The sequence below is a fragment of the Callorhinchus milii genome, unplaced genomic scaffold (genome assembly GCF_018977255.1).
Source record: "Callorhinchus milii isolate IMCB2004 unplaced genomic scaffold, IMCB_Cmil_1.0 Scaffold16, whole genome shotgun sequence".
In the NCBI taxonomy this organism is placed as follows: domain Eukaryota; kingdom Metazoa; phylum Chordata; class Chondrichthyes; order Chimaeriformes; family Callorhinchidae; genus Callorhinchus; species Callorhinchus milii.
This window is the reverse complement of record NW_024704757.1, coordinates 15,029,450-15,040,446: the sequence shown is the minus strand read 5'-3', so window position 1 is coordinate 15,040,446 and position 10,997 is coordinate 15,029,450. Positions and strand designations below refer to the sequence as shown.

Here is a 10,997-nt window from a genome sequence, read left to right as displayed (position 1 = left end):
GGTCTAACCTGCATTGCTGTTGGTATCCATCTGGACAAGGCCTCCAGGTCTTGATTGAATGACAGGAAGATCTCTGCTGCTCGTGCCGTGCTCTTCTGCTCGATCTCTGCTCGGAGACCTTGCCCGCCCAACCCCACGCTCACACCGCCCACAAAGCCATTCCTGAGATTCTGTGTGAGGAGGAGCAAGAGAGACAGATCACATACCGCAGACCCACTCCATAAACGGGTCAGAAACCGGCCTTTAGGGGAGCTCAGTCACAGCGCCACAACCGGGAATAGGCACAGAAAAGGGGACGAGGGGAAAACAGGAGAGACCAGCAAGGAGACCGGTGCTCACCTGGTAACTGTAACTGGTGCTCACCTGGTAACGGTAACCGGTGCTCACCTGGTAACGGTAGCTCCCACTGGCCGAGAGAGGAAGCCCGAGTTCTCTCAGCTCCTCTACGCTGTGCTGGAGGCTGGCGTTCAGCTGGTACACCGGGGTCTCAGTAAAGGTCCTCTCGGTCCTCACGGAGGCCTCTAATTGCCGGCCGCCGCTCTCCATTTCAACCGTCACAGCCCGCTTGCTACTGGTGTGGTCATAGTTCAGAGTAAAAGTCCCATCAGCAGGTAAACCTGGGTCATTGGAACTGGGAATTAGCTGGACATCTGTCTTGGACAACGACAACTTGCCTTTACACAGCGTCCCAGAGCGCTTGACAATGGCTGAGCACCGGGGAAAGAGATGACCCTAGGCACGGTCGAAGAGGAAGGTCTTCAACGCGACCTGAAGATGGTGAAGGAGGGGGCAAGGCGGAGGGTACTCTCAGACAGTTTCCTGTGTTACATACATTCGGGGGTGGGTCTAATAGATGGTGATTTTTATCGGACCCCACAAAAAGGAATCTGTCCTCCAAGTATGAAAGGCGCAATATCAAATCTGAGGATTATTATTATTATTATAATTATTATTATTACTATTATTAGTGTTATTATCTTCTGGGAACGCCTTCCAGTAACGGTACGCATGTGACACGCACCCACATCATGGCAACTTGGCCCCCAAATTGTTAACGGAGGTTACAGATGTTTTACCTGTAGTTATTAATTCATCCAGGTTATGTGCTACTTTACCACTGGCTTTGATCTGGTTGCCTTTGGTCACCTGTAAGAGCTGGAAACACATAGATTTAGCGTCAGCCCGCCAGCAAGCCCGGCCCTCTCGCAACTCCTTCCCCAACTCTAAGTGCCCTTCGAACTCCGTCACAGCTGGCATTCTTAGGCTTCCATTCTGAGCCAAGGTCACAACCAGATGGTGGGCAACCCTGGCGCTGAAAGTGTTGTTGTTCTGAAGATGAATTCTGTAAAGGGCGTTGTCCACTTCAACGCTCAGTTCACCTGTGGGTTACGATGAGAAAGGAGATGTTGGTCAGCCTTTAAAATACTGCTCGGGTGAACATTAAAGATCTCATGGCACTCCTCGAAAAGAAAAGGCAGTCTCTTTCCCTCTCTCTCCCCCCCCCCCCACAGTGTCCTGGCCAACAATCCCCCCCAAGTAATACTGGTCGCTCGCTCCATGTCTGTTTGTGGGACTTTATTGCCGCATTTCACCCACAAAATACACAGTCACTCCACTTTACAGTATATCTCGTGAAGCGCTTTGGGAAGTCGAGATGATGTGATAAGGTACTACATCAATTGCAAGGATTATTATTATTATTATTATAATCACTCCCAATCCTTTCCGAACTAAAGGATCGAAGCAAAGTGCAGGTGTGAAATCCCGAGGGATTTACCTTCATTCACATCGTCTTTTTGTTTCAGATTTCCAGCCACGTGCAGGAATTGTGGTATTATCCGCCCTTCGTTCAGATTGTGTTTGGCAGAACCGCTGAACAACACGTGGAAACGCTCTGTGTCCTCCTTTGAGCCCATCAGGTCCACTTGAAGACCTCGCTCATCCAACGTCAGACTGGAAACCAGTGAACATCTAGACAGGCACACAGACTCTGAAGTGACTGTGGAATATTCAACCTGACAAAGCCGGAACGTTCAGGATCTCGCGCGCACAAAACACACAGTCACTGCCCTTTACAGTATAATCTGTGAAGCGCTCTGAGACGTCCTCCTGACGTGAAAGGCGCTATATCAAATGTAATTTTGTTGTTGTTGTTGGAACAGAAGTTACACCCTGTGTTATACTGACCTCCGCAATTTACGTACCTACACTCGTGTCTAATCTTACCCTGAATCACTTGCTTTGCCGGTTAGTTGAAACTGGCTCCTCTCAGGTGCACTCAGGAAGCTCTGCTGGACACCAGCTTTCACCCCTATAATCCTCGCGTTGCTTCGGTTTTCATTCACAGCATCAAACTCCACCACCAAGAGGTCTTCACCGTCGGAGTGAAGGTAGAAGGTGCCGTTGTAATTGGTCTCCCCATAATTCTTTGCAGTTGCGTACACCTACAGTTAAAAAAACAAGTTCCGCAATATTAAACCACAAATAATTCAGAGATTCAGCCAAAGCCCTGACTAAATATCACATATATGTGTATATATAATAATAATAATAATTTTTGCATTTAGGCCACACCAGCAGAACTTCCCCGCCTCCGACCCCCACCCCCCTCCTCCCACCCACACCTCTCCTCCCCCACTTCTCGTTGGGCGATGTACAAATGTAATTTTGTTGTTGTTGTAATGGGATCTTGAACATCCTCCTGAACAGGGAGCGAGAGCGCTAGCAACTGAGCCAGGCTGACATCTACATCAACAGACACGTGTCCAGACTCTTATGAATAACAATTACGTTCATAACAAGGGAGGCCCCTATGGAGAGGATTTGACACTGTACCTGGAAGACTTGAGGCATTGCTGTATTGTAGGGATGACTGAACTCGGAGTAAAGTCCCACCTGACTGTATGAGCCATTCACCTGAATGTGGAACTAGTTAAAGCACAAAAACAGAAATAATATAATAATCATTGCATTTGATACAGCGCATTCTGTCAAGTGAATTGACTGTGTATTTTGTGGGCAAAACGCGGCAGCCAATTGCGCACAGCGGCGTCCCACAAACAGCCGTGGATTGAGTGACCAAATTGTTCTTAGAATTTTTTGAAGGAATTATTACCCCCGGAAAAGCGATCCCCCAATCAACTAACAACCAGGTTCCTACTTACTGTTGGGTAAACAACAACAACAACAAACAAAGGCGTGTGTGTGGAGTGAGGAAACTTGCCTAAGGTTTTGCCCTGCATGGGAATCGAACCCAGGGCCTCTCACTTGCGAGGCGAGCGCTCTAACCACTGAGCTACAGGCCACCAGATTGGGATCATTACAGCGATCAAGTAACTTTGGGTTGACTATTAACTTGGGGCCACTCTGGCTCTGGCTCAGCCCCACGGTCTCTCCACAGCTTCTCACCTGCGATGTCTCCATCTTATTGACGGTGACTTTACAGTTCCCTCCATAGTCGAAAGTCTGCCCCTCGCTCTGTATTCCGAACAATTCTCCCTCCACCATCAAAGCTGTCGGGACCCGCAGCTACAGCAAAGCCGCCAGAACAAACACAGCAGTTAAAATAACCCCCTTCTTCTTGTGAATGTTATATCAACACGTTAAATGATCCGAACATGAACATTGTCATTAAAACGATTGATTATTCTTCAAAGGCATTCTTTGAAGGAATTATTCTTTTAGACACTGCATTGCATTAGTAGGGATTTGTGTGAGCATTGAGCTACAGCGTTGAGCATTCAGCTGAGCTTGAAGTAAACAACAACGACAAATTACACTTGTATAGCGCCTCACACACACACACACACACACACAAACTGCACACAGCTTTCAATCATTAAAGGAAAATGATTCTGCTCAGGACTCAGGCACAATACCATGGTCATTGAAGTGTCCTCTAAGTTAATTTATAATAATAATAATAATAATCATTCTTCACTTGATGGAGCGTCTTTCACATCAAGAGGATATCACAAACCACTTCACAGGATCCACTGTAAAGTGTGGCGACTGTGGTTTTGATGCGCATCAGCCAAACACGCAGACTGATTGAACACATTTTTACTCAGTTGGGTCTTTAAGCTGTCACTGCCTACAATGGAGGCAGTCACCACCAACAACAACAACAATTTGCATGTATCTAGCGCCCTTCACACGGGGTAGCGTCCTGGGAAGCGCAGTGATGCCAGCCCAGCCTCACAGGGCCTGGCCAGCGTCTGTCAGAGGAGGACAACCCGAACAGAAAGCTTGTCATACCAGCAAGGCATGGTCCATCTCAAAATGCACGAGGTACCAGCAGTCGGTGTCTGTGGATTTGTTCTGGTATTGCCCGTGGACCATCAAGGTCTCTTTTTGGTTAATTTTCACCGTGGCTTCGGCCTCATAATTTGACTGTAAACAGAAATGGGACAAAGTTCCTGGGCTTGAACTTCAGCTGAAGATTTGTATAATCTCAAAGCGCTTCATAGAACATACTGTAAAGTGAATTGACCGTATATTTTGTGGGCGAAACCCGGCAGCCAATTGCGCACAGCAGCGTCCCCACCAACAGCCGTGGATTGAGTGACCAAATTATTATTCTTTTCTTTTCAGGGGTGGTGGGGGGGGTTATTATCCCCGGAAAAGCGATCCGCCAATCAACTAACAACCGGGGGGGGGGGGGGGAGCGAGGTTGTAAGTGACACGGTCGAAGAGGAAGGTCTTCAGTCGTGATGTAAAAGAGGGGAAGGGGAGTACGGGAAGAAGCAGGCTGTGCCGGCACCACAGTGTTGTGGCGCGCAGTCATTCCAGTTAACGATTTTCTAAACCAGCAATGACTAAGTGTGGATATCTGCAGCTTAATCTACACTGGTGGAAGCACAGGCTGATGCTATTTTTGCCTCTTCTGAAATAAACTCACAGCGTTATCCATCCTTGTCCTCACGCAAACCTCCACGGTCCTCGGCACAATCTCTACGCTGTATGGGTGTGCCAGAGTGGCACAGACCTAGGAAAAGGGAACGTATTACTTACTTATTATTAATTATTACTATTATTATTATTATTACTAATACTACTACTGCTTACTCCCCAACCCACGACCCGGTGCCTCCGCTCGACTGGCTCCGGCCCTTATATAAATGTAAGTTCTTGCAGTTGTATGAAGCGCTGCAATAAACATTCAGCAGCTGAAGGAAAGCAGTTTCCGTTTTGCAGACCTGGAACCTGATGATGTGATGGAGAGGACCGACGGGCAGGTTACCTGGGAGGATGAGATCAAAAAGCCCAAGGGCCTTCTTCATCCAAACTTTCCTTATGATCGCTGGGCACCACAATAAATAATCCTCGTGTTTGATCTGGTGCTTTATCGTGAAGATATAATACTAATAACGATGATAATAACCCCTGCATTGGATATAGCGCCATATCGTGTCTTCGAGACGTCTCAGAGCCCTTCACAGAAATATACTGTAAAGTGAATTGAAGTGGGCGAAATGTGGATAACAAGTGCCCCCTGCCTGCCCGCCTGCCCGCCCAGCACCGATCCTCTTGCAAACTTACATACGGTGCTTCAGGTTGGTATCCCAGAGTGAGCGTGTGAACCGTTTCATCTTCCTCATTCACTAAGGCCTTTACTTCCAAGACATAACGTTGCTTTCTCTTATCCACGGTGAACGTCTCCTGCAGAAGGAGGTTGCGGGGGACAGGCAGCTTAAGAGAGTGTCTACAAAACAAAACAAGACAAGATTATTGAGTGGGTAAAACATCCCATCTCTTCACCTCGCCCTCCACCCACCTCCACTCTCCCGTCACTGGGGGGAATAAACAGTCCCTCCCAGTAGTATCTCACCACCGGTTAGTGGGCTGGTCGTGGAGGTACAATATTGGATGGCAGAAGTCCACAGCACAGGCATCTGTGTCCTTCACGCTCCAGAGGGCTCATGAGGGCCTTGAAATTGCACCTGGTTTTGAACGGCCATTTTGTTGTTTGGCCTCAACGGGGAGCAGTGGTCACCTGAAGTTCAGCGACGCCCGGTTCTGGAAGAGCAGCTTCTCCCTCTTGAGTTCCTCGATCTGTACATTCAGCTGAGCTAATAAAGGGGGAGCCTTGTGGTCCATCCATGAGGCCAAAACTGACAGGTTCCTCTTCTTCTTGGGCTGCAGATATAAGGCACATCATCAGGTCAGGGTCAGAGGTTACACAACTAAACCGATGTACTAATCCTTCTAAATGCTTCCTAATCCTCTCAGTAGTTCAAACATTAATAATAATAATAGTAATAATGATCTTTCTCCCTCAATCCCTCCGCCTTGCACCCTCCCTCCCCACTTCCCACAAACAGCCATCGAGTGAGTGACCAATTTTATTTGGGGGGATTTGTTGGCCAGGACACTGGGAGAAACTGGAAACAATCATCTAATAATAATAATAATAATAATCCTTGCATCTTGTCACGTTGAAACATCTGAGAGGTTCCATGATTTGTTTGTAAATTGCAGTGACCTTATCTCATAGGCGAATGTGGCAGCCAATCAGTGAGGCAGCAATGAACCCCAAAAAGAGCCAAAAAGTGAATAACCCAATTTGACCTGGAATCTGGACAAACTGGGAGAAATTCCCCTCTGTTTTCCCCCAAACGGTTACACGGGATTTTTAACGTCCACCTGGTCAGGCAGACGGGACCTCAGTTTAACGTCTCGTCCAAAGGATGGATTATAGTTGCCAAACCGATTCCTCTGACACTTGCTTTGCACTAAACCACTTCAGTGATTATCCCTATTCGTTGCGGGATGTCTTTGGCCTGTTGTGGTTGGACACGTTAGAAGCCGAACAGTGGCAATATCCAGCCAACACACATTTCATGTTGAGCCTCAGTTGATTTGTACACCAACCAGGAACACCGGAATACAATATTTTGGTTCACTGGAGCCTTAGATGCTGCGATTTTGTTCGGGTTTAATTCTAAATGAATTCTAAAGCTGGTTGGAACATGGTTTGACTTAGCGATTTCAACTCTTCAGAGATGGGAGACTTTACTCATTTTTTCAAAGAAAAGTTTTGTCCAAGTGAGTGTGGCCTTATCCTAGATAATAAATAATAATAATACTTACGTTGATTAAGCGCCTTATCACGTCTTTGAGACGCCTCAAAGCGCTTCACAGAATACACTGTAAAGTGAATTGACTGTATATTTTGCGGGCGAAACTCAACAGACAATTGCGCACAGCAGCGTTCCCCACAAACAGTCGTGGATTGAGTGACAAAATTATTATTATTGATTTTGAGATGTCTCAAAGTACCCCCTTTCCCCTGTGTGAATAACTCAGGCAGCGGCAAAGTGAATTAACCGGTTTACCACATATCACTGTGCCCCCAGATTACATCTCTCTCACACACACACACACACACACACACACACTCACACAGTCACTTCACAGAGTTCGAAACCTCACCTGCTCTCTGCTGGCATAGTTAGCGGTGAAATTAAATTCTTTCTTCTGTTGCTTGATCCAAAAGTACAAGGACTTGACTTTTTCTTTGCTCTCCACGGAGAGTGCGTTCTTAATAGGCAGGTTCCACCGAGACACCACTTCGCTGTGGCTTCTGAAAAAATTCTCACCAACGTGGCCAACCGCAGAGGCCTGAACAAGCAGAGCCATGTTTTAACAGTTGGAATAATAACTTGTGCGTATAATAACACAAATGTTTTAATAGCAGGACTAATGACTTGCACTTATAATAACAGCATTTCACACTGCCTGTCGTATCAACTTCAGGCCACTTGCTTGATGTAAAATAGACATCTCCTCAGGTTTCAAGGGGTTTATAAGGATTGATAACCCAAACTCCACTGGAAGCAGGAAGGAAACTATTGCTTTTCGTCCACAGAGCGCAGACTTTGCCTTAAAGACGAGCCGGGTCTCATTACTAACCTTCAGGTATGTAGTAGTGGGGGTATGGACGTGGATTCTGCCTTCCTTCTTGTTCCCTTTGTCTTTGTAGTAGGTGTAGAGCACCAGTTTCTTCACCGAAATGGCTTTTGCTGCTGTTATTTCTACGGTTGACTGATAGGCACGGCTGTGAGGTTGATTGAGCTTGTGTGATGTCTGGAGATAAAGCCATGGGGTGTCTAGGTTCAATGAGCCTTTCAGAAAAACGAGGAAAGGAAATTCTCACAAAAGGGTACAGATGGCAATCATTCCTAAGTGCACTTCAAAAGTTCACGTATAATAATAATAATACAATCCTTGCATTTGATACGCTGCCTTATCACATCCAACCATCTCAACGTATCACTTAGGGTTCACTGTAAAGCGTAATAACTGTGTTTCGTGAATGAACGTTGTAGTCACTTTGGCTCACGGCAAAGCCAGGTTTCTGCCTTGGACCCCGGTACAAGTCAACCCAACCAGGGCTGAAGGTGAAGGGTTCAAGTCCTGAGCCAGGGGTGTTGGCATTTTGTAACTCGCTTCCTCCGTTAGTTTTCCCCACGACCCCGACAGCAGGAAGTTTGACCCGCTCCGAGGAACTTTGTAATTTGGAAGCCGGTTCTTGGTAAGAACTCCAGAAATCCGGCGTCCGAAATGAGACATCGCCACAATTCTCCGCCACGTGACATGGTCAGGAAAAATAGATTTATTACGGGTTCAGTCAGACTGGGTGGGATTTCAGGCCTCAGATAAGCCGGGCTAATGTTCTGGTCACTTTTTGCGCTCCTTTGATGTTCCTACCTTCCCATTTCTTCAGACTGGGTTTCGACGAGTCTTTCCATTGCAGTCCTGCCAGGAAGGGGGTCTTGTCGTTGTACAGGACTTTGACCTGCGTGTTGCTCTCCCTGCGACCCTGCATTCGGCAGGTGTGCACCAGCTCGGTGCGGTAGTTAGCCTGTCTCTCCGGCATTTGCAAGGTGAACTGGACAACGTGGAAACAGTGCAAAACGGTTGAACAATGAATCACAATAATAATAATAATAATCCTTGCGTTTGATACAGAGCCTCATCAGGTCTTCGAGACGCCTCAAAGCGCTTCACAGGATACGCCGTAAAGTGAATCGGTCGCGTATTTTGTGGGCAAAACGCGGCCGCCAGTTTCAGCCTGAATTTAAAGAACCGGTCAATTTGTGCATGCGAGTAAATCGTGTAAGTCCAGCCCCGGGTGAAGGTTAACAACTCTAGTCCCTCCTCATCAACATTGGTTTTATCCCATCCCAAAAACATGGGTTAAAGTGATCCGAATCAGCTCTTATACCAAGCAATTTCCTTGTCAACATCCTGTTGCTTGAGACTCGAAATGTCCCTTATTTTCTCTACTCCAATTTCCTGCTCTCTACCTCCCACTGACGGCCCCTTTAACCTCTGTGGTGTGACAGCTCCAATCTTACTCCAAAAGCATGAGACGGTATTGTCCTGAACAGTATTGTATAGCGAGCTTTCAGTACTACAAGGCTGCTGTTCATGTAGGCAAGTAAGCCTCGAAATTACACCCAGTCTTTGCCTGTTTCGCCTTAAAACTTAAGATCACGCAAAGCTGCGGAAATTCTTCACAGATGTTGTCACCTTTCGGCAGCTGGGGTCTGCAGGCTTTTAAAACAAACTGGCTTCCAAGCTAAAACATTTTAAAAATTATTATTATTATTATTAAAACCGAATTGACGTACGTTTCACAAATATGTGCAACATCGACATTTTAAGATGAAAATATCTTTGGGGGCTAAGGTTATTATTAATAACAATCCTTGCATTTGATCTAGGGCTGGATCACGTCGTCGAGACGTTTCAAAGCATTTCACAGAATACCCTGTAAAGTGGAGTGACTGTGTGTTTTGTGGGCGAAACATTAGGTGAAATTTCCGGCTAAGGGAGAAGGTTTTATTTAGATCTCTAAGCATGGTAATAATAAGTAATAATCCCTGTTTGTAAAAAAAAAAATTACAAGTTGGTCACTCAATCCACGCCTGTTTGTGGGGACGCTGCTGTGCGCAATCGGCTGCCGCGTTTCACCCACAAAATATACAGTCAATTCACTTTACAGCTTATTCTGTGAAGCGCTTTGAGACGTGTTGAAGATGTGATAAGGCGCTGTGTCAAATGCAAGGATTATTATTATTATTATTATGATATATGGTGAGAGCAGGTGCCAGCTTGCCTTTCCACCTTGTAGATAAATGCTTCAGACAACATCACAAGCACACGTTAATGACATCCACTGGAACACTCGTCTCTGAACAATTCTCCGAATGAAACTACTGTAAAATGGCTTGCCTCCATCAGGTAGTTGGCGAGGCTGGAGCTGGAGTCGTTTTTGAACAGTTGGGTGATGAAAATCTTTTTCTTGTTATTGATCTCGTCCCAGTGTCTGCCGTAGTTGATCTGAAGTTGTGTCTGGGTTCGGGACTCACTTTCCTCGTGCTGTACCTGAAGCTGCCAGAGTACACAGCTGCTTGTTAAAGTAACACAGTGCCCTTCCTCTTCGACCGCGCCTTCAGCCACCCTCCTAACCCCCTTACCCTCCAACTCCACCCCTCCTAATTCCCGGCCTCCTGCTCAAGGTCCAAATCCCTGACTGTCCAGCACCGTGACTGAGCTTCAAAATACCTTGTGATTGTACGATGTGATCTCAGAGCAGTAAAACTCTTGTAGAGCTTGAAGTTTATAGGTTTCCCCAGGGGCTGATTCCCTCTTGATTTTCTGAGCCATGTTACACTCATGATGGAGATTCTGAGCATTACCTTTTGATACGAGAGGGAGAGAGAGAGAGAGAGAGAGAAAGGAGAGAGAATAAGACTTAAAACCAACACACTGAAGTCTCTGCCGTTTGTCTCCCAGTTAAAGTTTACAGTCATAAAATGAGCCTTGCAATGGATATGGTGCCTTTGCTGGTAGTGCCGATGTGGGGCTTGAACCCACAACCTTCTGTCCAAAAAAAGGCGAGAATCTACCAACTGAGCCACACTGCTCTAGTTCCTTTGGTCTTCCTACAGTACCACATACTATTTCACTGTGCGAACTCGCAAACT

At 46.5% G+C, this 10,997-nt stretch overlaps 1 protein-coding gene and 1 non-coding gene across 2 annotated transcripts; both read right to left on the bottom strand.

Annotated features, from left to right (window-relative positions):
- Positions 1-3,231: 3,231 nt before the first annotated feature.
- Positions 3,232-3,305, bottom strand: trnaa-cgc. The gene has a single exon. It is a non-coding gene; the product is annotated as a tRNA-Ala (tRNA).
- A 1,856-nt stretch (positions 3,306-5,161) lies between these two features.
- LOC103188418 lies at positions 5,162-10,677 on the bottom strand. Its single transcript, XM_042341179.1, has 8 exons — positions 10,576-10,677; positions 10,243-10,401; positions 8,713-8,893; positions 7,915-8,126; positions 7,435-7,623; positions 5,996-6,138; positions 5,542-5,704; positions 5,162-5,242 (listed from the first exon to the last, which is right to left on the bottom strand). The coding sequence occupies exons 1-8, from the start codon at positions 10,675-10,677 to the stop codon at positions 5,162-5,164; spliced, it is 1,230 nt and encodes a 409-aa protein (XP_042197113.1).
- Between the last annotated feature and the right edge of the window lie 320 nt (positions 10,678-10,997).

What these genes read in the sequence shown, in the direction of transcription:
- LOC103188418 (XM_042341179.1), bottom strand. Translation starts at nt 10,677, where the DNA reads ATGGCTCAGAAAATCAAGAGGGAATCAGCCCCTGGGGAAACCTATAAA. An exon ending in TCACATCGTACAATCACAAG is followed by an intron (nt 10,402 to 10,575) that starts GTATTTTGAAGC and finishes GTACTCTGGCAG; the next exon opens with CTTCAGGTACAGCACGAGGA. An exon ending in CAGTCTGAAGAAATGGGAAG is followed by an intron (nt 8,127 to 8,712) that starts GTAGGAACATCA and finishes TTTTTCTGAAAG; the next exon opens with GCTCATTGAACCTAGACACC.